The following is a 19333-nucleotide window of genomic DNA, read 5'->3' on the forward strand; positions in this document are numbered from 1 at the left end:
GTCATTCCCTTACCAGAACAACTCAGCCCAGATGGAGTGGCAGTGGCCCCCTGAGGGGCTCCCCATTCAATGTTTGAACACTCTTCGGGGATGGCACGGGCTCGCTCTAATATTTTCATAACAGTTACAGATTACAGCTTTGCAGGAAAATGGCCCCAGCTCCGAGGGGAAGAAAATAAAGGGCCGAGCAATTGTCTCTGGCAAGCTGGGGTGGAGGCTTCCTAGGCTCCCAAGGCCAGCCCCTCACAGAGAGCCCCGAGGCCCCCTCTGCAGGATCAGGGCGGAAGGGACACGGGGCTCCACCTGTTCAATCCCCAAACTCCCCTTCTTGATGAGGAGGGACCTTCCCAAGGCCATGAAGTCCTTAAGGGATACCCCGGGACTAGAACCCGGGCCTGCTAACTGCCAGCACAGGACCAAAGAACCACAGTTATTCAGGGCCTTCCCCTAGCATGGGTTTTAAAGACGGTGGGAAGGGTGGTGGGTGGAGCAGTAATTATAGGATCAGAGATTCAGAGCTGGAAGGGACTCATCAAGTCTAACACCCTCAGTCATCACAGACCCAGTGACTTGCCCAGGGTCTCAAAGTCAGTGCCTGAGCCAGGATTTGAACCCGAGTCTTTCTGACTACAACCTCAGTGCTTAGCCCCCCAGAGCATCTGGCTTAGAACCTTCCCAGGAAGCCTTCCCCCCATCAGATCTCCCTCCCATGCCACCCCTTTCTAATGCATGTTTTCCTACAATGTCACGGAGTAGAGTCATCTATGCCCCCACCCCCAGACTGTCGCCTCCAAGGGGCAGGGGGCAAGGAGCTTCCCGGAGTGGCCGTGGTCGAAGGACGGTGACGCCCTAGTCTAGTATCCTCTGGCAGGGCGCCCCAGAGGTGCCTGGAATTGTGTGTGGATGGAGGCCGATGAGTGTTAAAAACGAGACAGGGAAACAGTGCGTGACTTCACGAGGCGGCGTCCTTTAACAGCTTAAATAACAGAATATACACGCAGAGAAATGGCCCAGAGCCCCTCAGTCTTCCTGCTGCCTCGGGCCCGGCCCCGGGGGCGCTTGGCTCCCCTGGGGTCCGAGTCCCCTCCCCAAGACGTTTTGATGGCGGGAAGGACAAGAGATGAAGCGGCCGCGCTCGCGGGGAGAGCCAGGGTGTGCGGCCTTTAGCCAGGCATAGACAGCTGCTAATGGGGGCGGGGGAGGGGACGGGCCCTGGCACGATCAGGAGTTTCGGGGGGTGGGCAAATCGATGACTATGGGAGGGTTGACGGGCTGGTAGTTCACAGTGCACACTGATGCGTTCACGTATGTGGTCGTGCCGTCGGCCATGACTCCGTACCCTAGGGCAGAGAGAAGCACGTTAGCGCTCTTCAGACGGAGGATGGAAGACCCAAGGAAGGTCCGGGCCACGGGTAGGGGCGTGGGAAAGACCCCCCGGGGTTCAAATTCTGCCTCACACACGCACTGGCTGTGTGACCCTGGGCCAGTCACTTAACCCTCCGCCGTCTCGGTTTCCTCATTTGTAAATGGCAGTAACAACAAGACCCACGGGGTTATGTGTGACTCGCAGGCATCAGGTGGGAGCCGCGAGGGACGGCGATCCCAGGCTGTAAGGGCCCCTCGTTCCACAGAGGAGAAATCCAAGGCCCAGAGAGGGCAAGGGACTTGTTCCGGGTCCCACGGGTATTACTGACCGCCCACCACTCACATTTCTGTAACCCTTTAAAGATTTCGTCAGGGAGGCAGGCAGGGCAAGGCTTATTATGCCCATTTTGCAGAGGAAAAAACTGAGGTCCAAAGAGAAGTGAATTGACCAAGGTCCCACAAGAAGCTGGAGTCAGAGCTGGGACTCGACCCCAGACCTCTGGAGCTGTTCTCCAAGCCCAGGGTTCTCGCTGGCCCACCCCGCCTTCTTCCAGCCCAGGGAGCCGGCGCTGACCCCTCCGTCCTCGGCGGCCACTGACCTTCGTGAATGTGTCCAAAGACGTGGAGCCGGGGCTGTATTCGTCTCTGCACCGTGTTCAGCAGCTCGACACACCCCACCCTCTGCATCTTCTTGGGGACCCAGTCTAGAAAACCTGGGGGAGGAAAGGACACTTGAAGGAGGAAGCACGTTAGATGTTAGACTTGCTGCCAGGCTGTAGAACGAAGGACTCGGAGTCGGGGAGACGTGAGTTCGAATCCAGCCTCAGATACTTACTCGTTGTGAGACCCTGGGCAAGTCACCTCACCTCTGTCTGTCTCTGTAAAATGGCACTAGTAAGAGCACCTCCACCCCAGGGTTGTTATGAGCACCTTGTAGCACTGTGAAAGTACTAGCTATTGTTACCGTCTGAGGAGTGATTCTGGCTGCCTTAAATCCCGTGCCAGCCCCCAAGACTGCTTGGGAGCATGGGGAAGTCTTGGCTCTGTCCTCTTCTCTCCCCTCCAGCCCCTCTCTCCCCCATCTTCCTCCACAGGCTCCCAGAACCACCTCCCTAATGCCCAGCTCAGACCACACATTCCCCTGCTCCCAAACAACCTCCCATGGTTCTCTTCTGCTTACAGGACAAAGTCACAACTCCTTGGGCTGGCATTCAAAGCTCTCGGTGCTCTGGCCCCACCTTCCCTCCCCACTCTCATCTCACAACAATGCCTGACCTCTTTGCTGCAGATCCTTCTCTGAACCCTTGGCCACCTCCCCAAAGTCCCAGAATCAGAAAGGGCAGAGATCTTGAACTGGAAGCACTCGGCAGAACATGGGACCATCGGCTTAGGGCCAGAAGGGGCCTGAGAGGGGCCGGCGGTTCTGGATCCAGGGCTGGAAGGGAACACCGGAGCCATCAAGCCCAACTCGCTCACTTTACAGGTGAGGAAACTGAGGCTAGATTCGGAAGGGACCTTAGAAACCATTGAATCCAAGTCCCTTATTTCACACAGAAGGAAACAGGCAGAGATGGCAGGATCTTAGACATCATCCAGAGCACCTTCTTTCATTTGAGGGAGGGCCAGAGGTTCAGCGCCCAGCATAGGGTCACATAAACAAGAAACACCGGAAGCAGGATTGGAACCCAGGTCCTCTGGCTCTTTCCATTGTACCCCATGGTCATTTCATGCTCTAAGGGTCTGCCCGGTCTCCAACAGGTGGGAAACTGAGCTACAAGGAAGCCCAGGGGCCTCCCTCCAGCCACCGGATGCCTCCAAAGCACCTTCCCCACCACAGCCGAGTGGAACAGGGAGGGGCCAGTGATGGTGGTCCCCAAGTATCTGACAGGGGAGTGGCCCCACCTTGTCCTGCCTGACCTCAGAGAACCAACTGGAGCAATGAGGAGGTTTCAAAGAGGCCCCTTGGGGCTCTAGATAAGGAAAGGCTCCAGACAATTAGACCCATCCAAGTGTAAGGGTCTGCCTTGGAAGGTAGTGAGCTCCCCGTAGGAGCTCGCCATCAGAGGCCAGGATGGCTCGACTGGAAGGTTTGCAGCCAGGCTTCTTCAGGCACTGGCTGGGGTCACTGCCCCCCCCCCATCCTTTGGAGGAGGAAGCTGAGATTTGGGCCAGGGCAGGAGTCTTGCAGAAAGCCATTGTAGTGACAAAGGAGGCAGACTCAGGGCTCCAGTCCAGCCTTGTTGGCTCCTTTTGGAGTCAGTGTATCCGAGAGAGGCCCTGCCTGCCGGGGGCACTGCTACCTGTGAAGTGCTTTGGAAACCACCATGTGCTCTGTAAATGTCACCTGGCATTCTTCTTATCTCTCTGCTCCAGAGTTGGTTTCAGCCCAGCTCTTAATGACAAACGATGGGAGAGGGTGAGTCAGGAATTCACTTGAAAGACCAACTGCTCCCGTTCCTGGGCAGCATCTGTTCCCCCAAAGCTCGCCCACCGGAAAAAAATACTCCCAGGCTTTAAAACAGCCGTGCAGCTCACATTGGCAAAGAGCCAAAACTTGCTTAGCAAGAGGTACTGAGCTGGAATGTGGGAGCTGTGCTCCCTCGACATTGGGGGAGGCAGAGAACCTGCCCCAGGACCCTGAGCCTGGGAGGAGCTCAGGAGACCTGGAGGTCAATCCCATGATTTTACAGATGGGGAAACTGAGGCTCAGAGATGTTCGGTGACTTGCCGAGGGTACAATAAGATTCTAGAGAGAGAGAGCTAGACAGGACCTCAGAAGCCCCTTTGTTACAATCTCCTCTTTTTACAGATGAGGAAACAAAATGAGGCAAGTCACCTTAGTAGTCAGTCTGAGAAAAAAAAACAAAACAAGCATTTATTAAACACTTGCTATGGGCCTGCTGGGTGGTGCAATGGATAGAACCCTGGGCCTGGAGTGGGGAAGACCCGAGTTCAAATACGGCCTCAGACTTCCTAGCTGTGTGACCCTGGGCTAGTCACTTCACCCTGTTTGCCTCAGGTTCCCATATGTAAATGAGCTGCAGAAGGAAAAGGCAAACCCCATCCAGTATCTGTGCCAAGAAAACCCCATCGACAAGTCCACAAGGTCCCCAAGAGTCAGACATGAGTGAATGACTGGCAACAATGTGCCAGGTACTGGGCTAAGTATTTGGCATGCAAGGGAAGACAACACCAATCCCTGCCCGCAAGGAGCTCACAGTCTAATGGGAAGAGAAAAGAGGGGAGATCATAATGGGGGAGAGCACACGCAGCTGGGATGGCCAGAACCAGCTTCTCGTGGATGGTGAGATTTGAGCTGAGTCTCAAGAAAAGCCAGGAGAGGGAGGGTGGGAGGGGGTTGTGAGGCACCCCCAGAGCAGAGGGCCAGAGGTGGGCTCTGGAGAGAGATACTAGAGCGCCTGGAGGGGACTGGAAAAGTAAGGAGGGGCCAGGTCATCCAGAGCTTTCAATGCCACAGAGGACCTTAGCTTTGATCCTGAAGGTAATAGGGAGCCACAGCGATTTACTGAGGAGGGAGGTGACATCTACCACCACCAGAACAAGGTGACATGGATGGACCGATCTTTAGGGAAAAAATCACTTTGGCATCCAGAATGAGGATGGATTGAAGTGAGGAGAAGACCCTCTGAGCCCATAAGTTGCAAAACAGGTGCCAGTCTATATTATTACTATATTAGTGGTGGTATTTTCCTCATTGGGAGTTCACTCTACCAAAGAAATCCTGGGTATAGTTCCAGACCAAATGCCTGGGAATTCATTAGGGCTCCACTCAGAAGAAGGATAAGAGCTGCCAGCACCTTCTAAATGCTGGCACCCTGGGCATAGCTCCATCACCTCACCTTGGTTATGTCTCCCATATATGATTAACCCTGAATGAATCACTTAACTTGTCTGAGTCTCCATTTCCTCACCAGCAAAATGGGGATAAGAAAACCTGCCATTATAGGATGTGTCCTTTTCTTCAGAGAGGAGAGTGGAATCAGATGTCAGAGAGATTTCTAGCAAGAAGAGCTGAGAGAAAAAGACTTAACTAACCAGCACTCTCTGTGTTCCTCACAGACTGGTTAATAGGCTGACAGCTAGAGCAGTGCTACCTTTCTCCCATTCAAGAGCTGGGAGGGAACTTAGAACAGGGGATGTCAGAGCGGGGGGAGAACTTAGAACAGGGAATGTCAGAGCTGGGAGGGTCCTTAGAACAGGGAATGTCAGACTTGGAAGTCTCTTAGAACAAGGAATGTCAGAGCTGGAAGGGCCTTAGAACAGGGGATAGCAGAGCTGGGAGGGCCCATAGGATAGAACTATGAGCAATGGGTAGAACCCTAACCCACTTATTTCACAAAGGAGAAAACTAAAGTCCATAAAGCTGAAGTGCTTTGCCCCAGGTCACACCAGTACTGCAGAGTCAAGATTCAAACTCAGATCTCACGTCTCTCAGCATGTCCTTTCCTCTGGCCTTCCTCATGGGTCTCCAGGCCTTGCCTGGATGGCCACTGGTGGTGTTTGGTCACCTGGGGGCTCTTGTCCAGGTGCAGATCAGGCCCCGTCACCACTGTGGTCCCCCCCAGCCCTGAGGGTCCATTGGGGCTAACCCAATGGTTTTGCCATTGGGCCTCACAGCCCTGACACCCACCAAAGGGGGATACTTTCCCTTGTGAATTTTTCCAAACCAACAGTCACAGCTCCCCTGCTCGGCTCCTATTTACGTGACACACACTTTGGTCTCTGTGCTTTATCAGCATCCCAAGGCCTGCCCATATGTTGCCGTCTGATTCTACACACACAGCTGCCCAGCCTAGGAGTAACTGATGGCCCTGGGTACACACATGGTGGGGGAGGAGAGGGGGCTCTTTGTCACAGCTGACTGAGCTAGAGGTGGCCCAAGAGGTGAGGGAGACGTGGAAACGTGTGGGGAGGAGAGACCCAGAGGGACAGAGATGGCGATGATCATAGTCGGGGAGAGACTGAAAATGAGAGATTGTGATACTGAGAGAGAGAGAGATTGTGAGGGAGAGAAGGAGCTGCCCTGAAAGTGTGTGGCAGGCTTTTGTCCTCTCAGTAGAGAGGTGGGAGCCTAGGGGCGTGGAATGCCACATACACTGTCAGACACAGTCCTTCTGGGGATGGCTTTTCATTGTCCTTAAAGAGAATTCCACCAAAGGGTTTTGGGGGAGGGGGTCTCTAGTGAGAAAAAACAAACAAAACATCAAGAGAACTTTTTTAAAAAGTGTGTATGTGTATGTGTATGTGTATGTGTATGCGTATGTGTATGTGTATGTGTATGTGTATGTGTATGTGTATGTGTATGTGTATGTGTATGTGTATGTGTATGTGTATGTATGTGAGAGAGAGAGAGACAGAAACAGACACAGACAGACAGAGAAGGAAGGAGAGAGGGAGAGGGAAGGAGGGTCAGGGATAGCTAAGGAACATAAACCTTTCTGAACTGCAGGCAGAGTCAGGCCTCCTTCCTAATCAAATTTAAGTCACTTAATAGAGATGGAGTAAATTTGGTGGTAACTCCCCTCACATCCTGAGCTGGTAGAGAAAAGGCAGGCTCAGGCCTGGCCCATGCTGTCACTAAGGTGGCTCGGCAGGGCAGGACTCTCAGGGATGTGGGCCCAGGATGTCACTGGATCCCTGGGTGGGGGGCTCCTTGAGGCCAGAGGAGGAGCAGCTGAAGGGGGAGCTGGCTCACAGCTCAGGGGACACAGAGAGGCCAGAAAAGGGAGTGTTGGGAGGAGATGGGCTGAGGGCACCCGCTGAGGGTGTGGTGGGGTGAGGACACACTGGACTGTTCTCCTGCTCTGGCGGTAGTCACAACCAGCTCTGCCACTGACGCTTCATGACTTCAGGCAGGAGACACCCCCCCCTCGCCCTGGGCCTCAGTTTCCTCCTCTGGGCCAATAAGGCCCCAACCTTTTGGATTACATTTCTCTATCAGCACAGACTATTTGTGACTGTAGTCTTAGCAGGTGCATATTTACTTATTCCTTAGTTTTCTATGTGTAATATTAATTATTCCCATATGAAGATGAGATTAAGATAAAATATTACTTGATCTGAGACCATAGGGATCCCCAGTAGTTACTGAGCAGGGCAGGGATGTGGTCAAAGCTGCGCTTTGGCCACTGACTGAATGGGGACAGACTAGAGAGGGAATCTAGATGCAGATCCATTAGAAAGCAGTGCTGGCTGCCTTGCCATGGTGTCTGCAAGGAAGTATTCCTCCTCACCCCGCGGGGTTCGGTCTGTCCAGGCCCAAATGAAAGGGGAGGACTGGGGTCAGGAGAGCCCAGGAGAGCCTTCCTCCTAGTCACTGGCTCCACCTACAAAGGCCCCCCTTCTTTGGAGGCACCTGGGGGGAGGGAGGAATTCTTCTTAAAGTTTGCCCAGCAGAGGGTTAGGGTGGAGGGTGGAGGGGTATTGGGCAATAAGGAGAGGTGCAGGTATGGAAAGACAAGACTCACCTGTGGCCAGAGAGGCAAGGCAAGGGAGGTGAAAGAGAATCACGGAATCTGGAGGGGACCTTGGAGATGATCCAAATTCAGTCCCCTCGTTTTACACATAAAGAAACAACACCCAGAGAGGGCAAGTAACTTGTCCAGGGACACACAGAGAGCTAGTGACTTAGCCAGAACTGGTTTTGAGGCTCCTGACTTGCAGTCCGGATCTCTGTCTGGCTGCTTTCTTCAAGGAAGGAGGAGGGTAAGGAAAACGAAGGGTGGATGTTCACAAGGGAAGAGGGAGGGACTCAAGAAGAGGAAAACAGACAGATTTTCGTGTGGGGGCAGCAAAGAAATCCCCTAATGTAGCATTTATCACCTTTCGGTTTAAAAAAAATCAAACAAACACATGCAAACTCAGAGTCAATTCCCCACAGGGGCTGGAGTCCCCTCTAACCAGCAGGGTGACTGTGAGGTGCAAACTCATGGCACGACCCAAGAGACCTGTTAAAAATACACACACACATTGGATGCATCTAGGACAGGGATCCAACATGGGCAGGTTGCTCATGTCCAGGCTTCCCATTCTTAACGTTCTGTGTTCTAAGCCATCTTCCGGGATTGACATTCCATGTTCTAAGGTCATTTCTCATTCTTATGTTCTGTGTTCTAAGCTACCTTCCAGGACTGACATTCCATGTTCTAAAGTCATTTCCCATGCTTATGTTCTGTGTTCTAAGCCACCTTCCAGGTCTGACATTCCATGTTCTAAGGTCCTTTCTCATTCTTATGTTCTGTGTTCTAAGCCACCTTTCAGGACTGACATTCCATGTTCTAAGGTTCTTTCCTGCCATTCTTATGTTCTGTGTTCTAAGCCACTTTCCAGGTCAAACATCTCATATTCTAACCCCTCCCCCACCCCAGTCCTGACATTCCATTCCATAGTGTAAACCCCTCTCTTAGCTCTAATATTCTATGATTTGACAAGTCTTCCCTTACCTCCCCAAGTGCCTTAGGTGCCCTCCCTGCTTCCCATCCCCTTCAGATGAGCCAGTGTGTCCTTCACGGCCTCCGTGGTGAAGCTGGCTGATCCTTACCCAGGGGTGGTCCGTGTGTTATCAGAATGTCTATTCCTTCTGGGATCAGGTTCCATTTCTCTAAGAGAGCTTGGCCTCGAGGAAGATTGAAGCCCCAGCCGTAGAACCAGGGTTGCCTACAGAGAGAGGAGGAGAAGGATTAGTGCTGGAGCTGATGGAACTGCTGGAGAATCCATTGAAAACAACAACCCGGCGCCCAGAGGCTCTTGTTGGAGCCTGGTCTCACAACATCATTGGAGTCTGGAAGCAGAGGTGTGCACAGGGGCATGCCACACACATGCCAGTGTATTCAGGTAAACACGCTTGTACACATGCACAAGTCTGCACAGGTGTGCACACACATCTTTATTCATCACAAGGGAAAATCTTCCAGACAGCAGAGTTCATATTTATGAAAAGCAGAAACCAGTTAGCTTTTGAAAGAGGAGGATAGAGAATATATATATATATATATATCCTCCTCTTATATTTATATATGCATGTATATATACATATGCAGTATATTATATATAAATATAAAAATTCAAATCTCTCTCTCTCCCTCCCCTCTCTGTTCTTTGTTCTCTCTCTCTGGTCTCTCTCTCTCTCTCTCTCTCTCTCTCTCTCTCTCTCTCTCTCTCTCTCTCTCTCGTCTCTCTCATCTGTTTGTCTCCATTGAGAGCTGCCTCCTGAGCTGTCTTTGTGTCCCAGCCCTGACCCCATCCTGTCTCTTGACCTCTTACTGTTGTAGATAGCTCTCTAGGATTCAGAGGAGTGCATGCCAATTTACGGCAGACCATCACAGCAACATTATGGATCCAGGCCTTAAAAGGTCCCTGTGCACGGTGCCAGAAAGTTGGCCAAATGCTTCAGGCATGCTATCGCGTTTGATCTTCCTAACATTTCCCTAGCAGTTATCATCATCATCAGTCATTATCCCCAAATGCAGACTTTCTCCTTGGCTCCCAGCACAGCCAGGGTTCACCAGAGTCGTGCTGGCCCTGACAAACACCAGCTCTCTCCTTGGTTACACATCCGCTGAGATCACACTCACTGAGCTGACTCCTCCAGCTCGATCCCCTGTGACCCTCCAGAGCACCACTCTGCCCAGCTCTCACCAGCCCCACCATCAGCTCACAGCCTGCATGTCTCAGTGGAGCCACTTCAATCTAACTGGATGGATATAGGGTTGTTATTGCTGGTGCCCAGCAACACATTCCCTGGGAGTTCCTTTGTCCCTATTTTGTGTGCACTTGTATGTCCATGTTGTGTCTCCCCATTAGAATGGAAGGCCTTTGAGGGCAAAGGCTGGGTCATGCTTATCTTTGCATCCCCAGGGTCTAGTGCAATGCCCAGCACACAGTAAGTTTGATGATTAAGTGTCTCCTACATGCCGAGCACCAAGCAAAACTTTTGAGACTAGAAGGGCAAGGGTGAAAGCTTCCGTGCCCCCTCAATCACCAACCCAAAGCAGTCTCTGGACCCCCAAATGGATCAGCATCAGCCATGATGTTCCCTCTTGCCATTCCTCACTACTCCGCAGAAGTACAGGCACCTAGAACCCTCTGAATACTTCTTTCTCCCCCTTTTCTTTGTGGCCCCACAGCATCCCTAGTACCTGATCCCTAGGCTCAATGTCACAGACTCCTGATCTAGACACAATGTTCTGAGGCCCCACTCTTATTAAGGGGCAGGGAGAGAGACAGACAGAGAGACAGAGACAGAGAGGGAGAGAGACAGAAGGAATCAGAGAGACAGAGATAGAGACAGAAAGAAAGAAGAAAGAAAGAAGAGGGGAAAGAGAAAGAGAGAGAGAGAGAGAGAGAGAGAGAGAGAGAGAGAGAGAGAGAGAGAGAGAGAGAGAGAGAAGGAGGGAGAGAACAACACAGAGAGATGTGGAGAGGAGAGAGAGGCAGGCAGACGGAGAACTAGAGAAAGAGAGCGTGGATATCTGCCGCCATCAAGTAGGAGCCATTTGTTTACTGCCGAGTGTTTGGCAAGGCTTCCGGGAGAGGGGATGGTGAGCTAGGTTTTGAGGAAGCCAGGAGACATTGGATGTTACAATGTGCGTCTGCAGAGGGAGGGTGGACCCCCACCAATAACAGTGTGTGGGCAACACGGGATAGAAGAATGCACCCTGGACTTGGGGTCACATGACTTTGATTCCATGTCTGGCTACATGCCGGAGCCAGATATTACATTACATCATGTTGGATTGGATTGGATTGCATTCCGTTGTAATGAACACAATGATGATCAATGGCTGTGTGGCTCCAAGCCTCTCTGAGCCTCTATCTCCTCATCCATGAAATGGGAATAATGACCCATGTTCTTTCGTCCTCAAAGGGCTGTTACAAGAAAAGCACTTTCCAATCACCAAGTGTCTGATGAATGTGGACTGTTAGGATGATGGGAGGCAGCAAGGTGCGATGGGTCGAGCACTGGACTTGGAGTCTGGGGGACCTGGGGGGCCTGGGCTGGAATGTCCCCTCAGATCCTAGCCCCGTGGCCTCTCTGTGCCTCAGTTCTTTCTCTTTAAAACAAAAGAGCAGAACATAACCACCAAAGTGGTTCCAACTCAATATCTATGATCCTAGAATTATTTCTAAGTCTTTTTATGGGCCCACCCCTTGGCAAACAGAAGGCACTGTAAATGGGGGCTAATGCCCATTGGGAAAGAACCCTTCCTCCAGCCTCAGGGCATCACATGCTCTGTCAGTAAGTGGAGTTTTTCCTGGTTCCTTGTGGCCCGCTGGAAGATTGTTCAATGGGGTCCTCATCAGAGGCATTGGGCAATTGGAACTCAACCACTCTCTGGTTCAGGAATGTCTCCCCTGAGAACACTCAAGTCTGATTTACACACTGAACCTGGAGAGTACGATGAAATATCATCCCATTTTCCCCTTTCTAATCCTGTCCTTTCAAAGGGTGGACTTTGTGAAGTCATAGAATGTGAGGCAGTGGAAGGCACTGAAGAAAAGATGAGGGACATCTCCTGGCATCTGAGAGGGGTCCTGGACCTCATCTGGTCCACCCCGATCCCTGAATCTGGTCACAATGCTTTGGTCCAAAGACCAGCCAGCGACTTTCCCATGGCCTTGTGGTGAGTTCTCGTGGTAGAGATGGGACTAGACCACGGGGCCAGAGACCTTTCCTCCACGTTGTAGTATCATACTCAAGATTGGAGAAGCAGCAGAAGAGGGAAGGAGGGTGGGGAAGAAGGAAAAGCAGGGGTGTAAAGCCCGGTGCCCTAATTCTAGGGCTGCCCTTTCTTCTACATCACTGCTTCCCTGGATGAGGCGGGGTCAGCAGTCACTTTTACCCAGGCATCTTGATGCAAAAGAGCTCCCTGGGCTTGAGGTCTGAGAAGAAGGTTCTCCAGCCAGTAGTCATGGAAGCAGCCCAAGATGAGTCTGACCAGAGAATGTCATGCTTTTGACACTTACCATCTGGCTGTTCTTAGATAAGGAACTTTGTAATGGTGGCTAAGTGGTCAGACTGGGGAGTGGGGCAGGCTGGGCAAGAAGTGGACCAAGGCCAAAAATGTGGAGTCTGACTGTGGGTAATTAAGGAAGGTTGTGAGCATTGGTCCTCTCCTGGCCCTTCCTTGGTGTAGAGTGGAGCTCCTTCTAAGGGTAGATGCCTACCTCTCTGAGGACGGGACTGGCCTGGCAAAGGGAGGACATACAACATCTCCCTGGAGGAATGATGGCTACTTCAAAGGCAGATTAAGGCTATTTAAGAAAATGAGCCTGGAGGAAAGAATACCTAGTGGTACCCATGACCGGAAATGCAGACACATAGAAGAGGAATGGTAGCCCGGTGGGATGGGAAGTGTGCTGGACTAAAGTCAGGAAGGCTGAGTTCATATCCTATCTCTGGCACTAAGTAGCTGTATAATCCTGGGCAAACAACTGCCTCCATTTCCCTCATTTGTCTGTTGGGGATATTAATACTTGCAGAGTCACTCTCACCAAATTGTGAGAAGGCTGAAATGGAGGATGTGTGTAAAGTGCTTTAGAAAATCATAACACCTTCAGAAATGTAAACTACCACCATCATCCTCACCACCACCACCACCACCACCACCACCACCACAGGAACCTTTGTTTCTTCATCTGCAAAATGGGGACAGGTGCATTTTTTTATCTTCCTCAAAAGGTTGTGGTGATGGGGGCCGAGAGGTGGCGCAGTGGATAGAGCGCTGGCCCTGGATTCAGGAGGACCTGAGTTCAAATCCGGCCTCAGACACTTGACTAGCTGTATGACCCTGGGCAAGTCACTTAACCCCCATTGTCCCACAAAAAAAAGGTTGTGGTGAGAATTATAATGGATGCCAAGGGCTTTGCAAACCTTCGACCACTCTGGAAAGGTACAAGTGCCTAGAAAGGGAGATGTTTCCCAGAAGCAGATTTCAGACTGATATAAGGAAGAACTTTCTAATGTCTGGAGCTGTCCAAAGGTGGATCGGGCTGCTTCTTGGAGTGGTGAGCTCCCTGTCACTAGAAAACTCTATAGCAGCCACTGGCTAAGCCCTTGTGGGGGATGTCGAAGAGGGGAGTTGCGCTTTGGGGAGGGCTTGGGTGACATAACCTCCCTACCAACTCTGCAATTTGCTGATTCATCACAGTAAATTATGCTGACCACAGAGACACAGAAGGAATTTGGAGTCCAGAGGAAGGAAACTCTAGTACCCTTAGGCCGGCACTCCTGCATTGTGGTTGAGGTCTATGGCAGGGGCTTTTGGGGGTTCGTGCATCATAGGAGCAGTCAGAAGAGCATCTGGTGGGCTCAGAGGGGCTGAATTAGATTATGTGTTTAGGTCCCCCTGCTCCATTAGCCATCAAGTCACAGGGTCCATAAACTTGTGTGGTACCTCTTTTGACAGTCCCAAGAAAGTCTACCTGGTCAGGCGGAGGTTGCCTTGACCACTTTGAAGGTTCCTCCCATTCCTACAGTTCTGCTATCCTGGGGTGTGATAATCCATTAGCTGGTCAGGTATGTGACCAGATGTAGCCAAGGGATGGCACAAGGAAAACCTGGGTTGGAGGACCAGCTCCCTCAGCCCTCAGTTTGCCCCTCCAACCCTCCCTGCCTAGGCTGTAGTCAGGAAAGCCTGGCATAGCCAATAAAAGGCTATTTGAGCTAGAGGTTGTCTCCCCTTGTTCCTGGCAGCCAGTGCTTCCCACTAACCCTCAGAGAGGGGAGAAAGGCACCTAACTACACATTCGAAGCCTTCTTGAAAGCAGGATTCGCATTTCAGAAATCTAATCAAATATTTACAAGCCCGGAAAGGGCATCATCAGCATGGAAATCAGTTATTTTTGAGATTCTCTGTGAAGAGAGAATGGAAGGAGTTTTTCTTCCTCTTTTAAAGAGAAACTGAAAATATTTCAGACAATTTCTTTAGTCAATGAACTGAGTGCATTGAGGAGGCTTCTGGGACTCAGGGAATGTTAATGTTTAGAGAAGCCTTACCCTTGCCCAGGGTTAACGAGGAGCCTGGCATGGTAGAACAGGGTTTTCCCTTGGGAAGTGGCCAATCTGGGACTTGGGATCAATAGCACCAGGGATAGAAGGCTGGAAGAGCTGGGAGGGACCTTAGAACATAGAATGTCAGGACTGGGAAGGATCCAACACCTTCATTTCACAGATGAGTAAACTGAGGCCCAGAAAAAGTCATAGATGTCTTATTAGAAGAGATTTCAGCCTTCATCTAGTCTAACTTCTTCATTTCATAGATGAGTAAACTGAGGTCAGTTGCTGAAATGACTTGCTCAAGGTCACACGGATCTGAATTATCGGAGGTGGGATTTCCCCAGCTTTTCTCCCTCAAGGGACAGAGGTTTTTCTAGGGTACCATGCAGATGATTTGTTTCCATTTAGAAAGCCAGGAAGATCTGGAGTTTTGTGGCACCTGAATCCAAATCCCCTTGCTCCAAATATCTTGCTCTTTTAAAAAAATTTTCTTAGGGCCAGCTAGGTGGCTCAGTGGATAGATACTGGCCCTAGAGTCAGGAGGACCTGAGTTCAAATCCAGCCTCAGACACTTAACACTTACTAGCTGTGTGACCCTGGGCAAGTCACTTAATCCCAACTGCCTCACTAAAAAAAGAAAAAGAAAAAAATTTCTTTTTAATTTTTTTATCTTGATCTTTTAATGAGCTGAACAGCCTCCCCTCCTCCCTCCCTCCCCATGTTTCTCCTCCCCCTTCCCAGTCCCAATTTCCTGCTCATCCAGCCCCCTGAAGCAGTGGAGGGCCAGAGGAAGGAGGAGCCCAGAGGGTCAGACACCAACGCAAGCAAGGGCTGAGCCCTTCACTGCCTCCCATTACTATCCATCCTTGAACAGCCCCAAAGCACAAGGCATTCCCAAGGAATACCTGGATCCCGGGAAGAATTCGGTGCCTGTGCTGGTGCCACCAGCTTCAAGCCAAAGAGCATGGAGAAGGGGAGTGAGAAAGAGAAAAGGGAGGAGAGAGTGAGAGGCTTGTTCTTCCCAGAAATCTAGCCATTTTCAGGAGTGCAGGGGGATTTCGTCAATCCTCAACTCCCCTCCTGTGAGATTATCATTACAAAACAGCCATCAAAATTTCACATAGAAAGGAAAAAAAATAAAGAAATTGCTCTGGCAGCTTGAAAACAATCCCTGGGTTCTGATGTGCCTAATCTAGCCAGCAACCTGGAAAAGCAGGGCTCCCTGGGGTGGGGGGTGCTTTGCTCAGACCGCTCTGCCCCGGGATGCCAGTGACAGCCTTAGGGGCTGAGTTATACCTCCCTCATCTCTAGGGTCGGCCACCTCCACGTTCCAGTGTCCATGGAACCACTGTACTCCTGCAAAGACTGGGTCCTGGGTGGGGAAATGATCTTGAAATCATCTTCTAGCAGTAGAAGCAGGTTAAACTACATAGTGTGAGGGAATAGAAGGAACCCAAGGCCTGGGAGTTAGAACACTTAAGCTTTGGCCAAGGGAGACTGTAGTTTCTTAGAAAGCGTGGTGGAATTGGGATGGGAGGGGATCTGGGTTCACAACCGGATTCTGTCCCTTATTATTTGTGTGATTGAGCTTTTGACTCCTCCTGTGGAAATGAAAGGGCTGGGCTGGATCGTGGGGGATAGAACATTGGGGGTCATCTACTTCAAACCTCTCATTTTTTTTAAAGGAGGAAACAAAAAATGGCCTCTGGAGCCCTTTTGGCTCGGACCCCGTGATTTTTGTGGCATCCTTTTAGTCCATTTACTAGCTATGTGACTGAAAGTAAGTGACTTCCCATCTCTGAGCCTCAGTTTCTCCATCTGTAAAATTGATCCCCCCTTATACAACCCGTCTGGGGCTTAGAATAGGACAGGACTTGGGAGAAGATTTATCTTTGAGGGATGGAAGTGCACAGTGGGACCTGTAGCACTCCTGGGGACAGTGCTTTGTAAACTGTGAAGGGTGCCAGGGGTCGGTTCTCACACACGCTAATAAATGCCCCTAAATCTTGGACCCTGTGAAGAGGTGGGGTCTGAATTCTAGGCTTTTATTGGCAGTGGAGAAAAAGCATTGGTTAAATGTGGATGGTCCTCAGAAAGATGCACCAGTCTGGGATGGAGAAGTTGTCTGAAGCTGGGAGCCCTGAGGCTGCCCCCCACCCCCAGGCCCTGCTGTGGCTTTGAACCAGGGGTGGTCGGACAGTCGGACAGACGCAGCTTTACGGACTGAATTCCCAGCGTTCTGTTCTGAAGTAACCATTGAAATAATTTTCTTCCAGAATGATAGTTGCTATGGCAACCCCGGCAAATTCTCCTTTTCTGAAACAGATGTCTCATTTAGTCGAAAATTAGAATGTGAAAAAACCCATGGGAAAAATTAATTCAAACTTTAACAGAACACTGAATACAATGTAATCTCGTTGAGGTTAACCCCTTAACAGCTTTGCCACCAGTGGAGGGGAACCTTCAAGCACAGTCTAATTAAGCTCTTGAACCCCCAGACCTCGACTTCCTACAAGTGGGGAGACTTGATTTCCCTGGAAGCTGGAATTTCTGATCTACCAGTCAGAAAAACAGGGAAAGGAAGAGATACAATAGACAAATAGAGGAGAGGGTGATAAAGACTGAGAGAAATTACCTAGATATGCATACTGTATACATATTCCAAATAGAGATAAACACAGAAATGCATCCCGACCCTAACTTCCATTTTACATTTCTATATCCATTTAAGGCTTCATATGAATTTCCAACAATAATTTTAATTGCTTATATTTAGGGTATGCAAAGCACTTTACATACATTATCTCATTGGAAGCCACTGACAACCTTAAGAAGTAGGTGCTGCAATTACTCCCATTTTCCAGATGTGGAAAGTGAGGCTCAGCAAGCTTAGCCAATTTGCAGGGGGCCACAGGGTTGGAGTTTGGATTGAGGTCTCTTGATACCAGGTCTAGCATTTCTGTCCACCGTCTCATGCTGTCTCCATAATCCAAAGATCCCTGATAGAGACACTATCACCTGGAGCAAGTCCCTCTCTGGACCTCAGTTTCTTCCTCTGTGAAATAAGGAGGGCAGACTAGTTGACCGCCAAGGTCTAGAACCTGTTAGCCAAGGGCTCCTTTACAAGTTGGCCCCTTTCTTGCTGTCCCAGCTGAGGAAGGTGGCTTCCCCGAGCTTTGGGATATAGTTTGTACGGCACAGGGTAAAGAGCCTGGGTTCTGTAATCAAAGGGCTTGGGCTCAGATCCCACCTTGAACACTTCTTAGTTCAGGGTCCATAACTTTATAAGTGACTGTGGCCCAAACACCCCTCTGCCTGCCACCAAACATTTGGGGCTAAGCATTCTGCACTGAGCTGGATATCTCCTTGGAAAGATGGATCCCCTTGTCCATTTCTGGGGTCCAGGTGGGCACCCCACCAGCCTGGTAGGACTTGGTATGGCTTTAAGAACCCCGGAAGAGCATTGGCATGCATGTGTGTTTCTGTACACAAATACACACGCCACACAAGTACATATATCTGTACACAAATACACATGCCACACACATACATACAACTGTACACAAATACACCACACACATACATACAATTGTACACAAATGCACACACCACACACATACATACAACTGTACACAAATACACACGCCATACACATGTACATACATCCATGAGAGGGAACATGGGGGGAGTGGACAGAGTTGGCCTCAGAGGCACAAAGATGTGGGTTCAATCCTGCCTCTGACCCATTCTGCCTGCAGGACCTCTTGGTGGTCCGGGCTCCTCTCTAAGGGCTGTCACTGGAAGTGCAGACTCATCCCTTCTCCCTCTCTGTCACCTTTCCAGGCCTGGATTTACTCTGCCCCTACTGATATGACTTTCTGCCTGGGGAAACTGAGTCACTCAGTCAGCACATGAGGCCGCCTCTCCATCTCCTCCTCCGACATGAACTTGTGTATGTACTCACAGAGAAGAGAGAGATTCCCCAAGTCCATTCTTAATGACCACGGCTTTCTTCTACTGGCAAGCCACAGGGACCCCACAGTTGGGAGGGGGTTGTCCCTGGGTGATTTAAGCCGCATATGATGTGCCTGGGGGAGGCGGTGTGGTATGGTGGAAAGAGCATTGGCTCCAAAGTCCAAGGACCTGGGTTCAAATTCCACCTTGGGCAAGTCCCTTTCCCTCTCTGGGACTCAGTTCTCTCCTCTGTAAAAGGATGGGGCTGGATCTGATGCCTCTGCAGTCCTGTCTGCCTCTGACTCCTGCAGTTCTGTGCCTATGATTTGTGAGGCAATTCACAGCTTCTCTTTGGGCCTCAGTTTCCTTCTCTGTAAAATGGAGGGGTTGGATTGGATGCATCCAAGGACTAGCCTTGGCTCTCAGGACTTGTGTCATGCTGGTCAGCTCTCTCTCTCTCTCTCTCTCTCTCTCTCTCTCTGCCTCAGTTTCCTCTTTTATTAAATAGAGGCTCTCTGGATGCCGGCTCTTATTGCATGAGGGCTGCCCACAGATATTCCCCTTGAGCCTGTGAGTTCCTAGGAGTTTCCTGACTGGGATTTAGAAAGGCTCTGGTCAGTACGTGCAGCCAGCTTGTCAAGTCACACCAGGATTGTACCAGTCACTGACTTTAGCCTGCAGAAAACAAGGTTTTGGGGTCCAGGAGAGTCAAACAAAGGAGATGCGGCCCCCAGAATGAAGTGTTAGCCTTGTTCTGCTTGGGTCTGAAGACATAACCAGCAGCAATAGGTGGGAAGTATAGTGGTAGATTGGGGTTTGATGTAAGGGGGAAACCCAACCATTTCCTAAGAGTCAGAGAGAGGAACGGCCCCTTGGGGAAGCAGTGGGAGGCCTCCTGCAGGCGAGGCCTTCATGCTGAATGACCACTTGTAAAGGACATTCTAAAGACAATTCTTGGTCCACAAGAGCTGGAATGGATGACCTCAGAGTAGCCTC

At 50.6% G+C, this 19333-nt stretch overlaps 1 protein-coding gene across 2 annotated transcripts in view; it reads right to left on the minus strand.

Moving 5' to 3' along the window:
* Positions 1-951: 951 nt before the first annotated feature.
* MPPED1 (metallophosphoesterase domain containing 1) overlaps positions 952-19333 on the minus strand; it is a 104290-nt gene continuing 85908 nt past the window's right edge. For both annotated transcript variants that reach the window (XM_043968763.1, XM_043968764.1), the window contains 3 exons: positions 8927-9042; positions 1965-2078; positions 952-1340 (listed from right to left, as the gene is read on the minus strand). In XM_043968763.1, coding sequence (XP_043824698.1) covers positions 1222-1340; positions 1965-2078; positions 8927-9042 — 349 coding nt within the window. In that variant the 3' untranslated portion in view covers positions 952-1221. The remainder of the gene's footprint in view (positions 1341-1964; positions 2079-8926; positions 9043-19333) is intronic.

This window comes from Dromiciops gliroides, chromosome 5 (genome assembly GCF_019393635.1).
Source record: "Dromiciops gliroides isolate mDroGli1 chromosome 5, mDroGli1.pri, whole genome shotgun sequence".
NCBI lineage: Eukaryota > Metazoa > Chordata > Mammalia > Microbiotheria > Microbiotheriidae > Dromiciops > Dromiciops gliroides.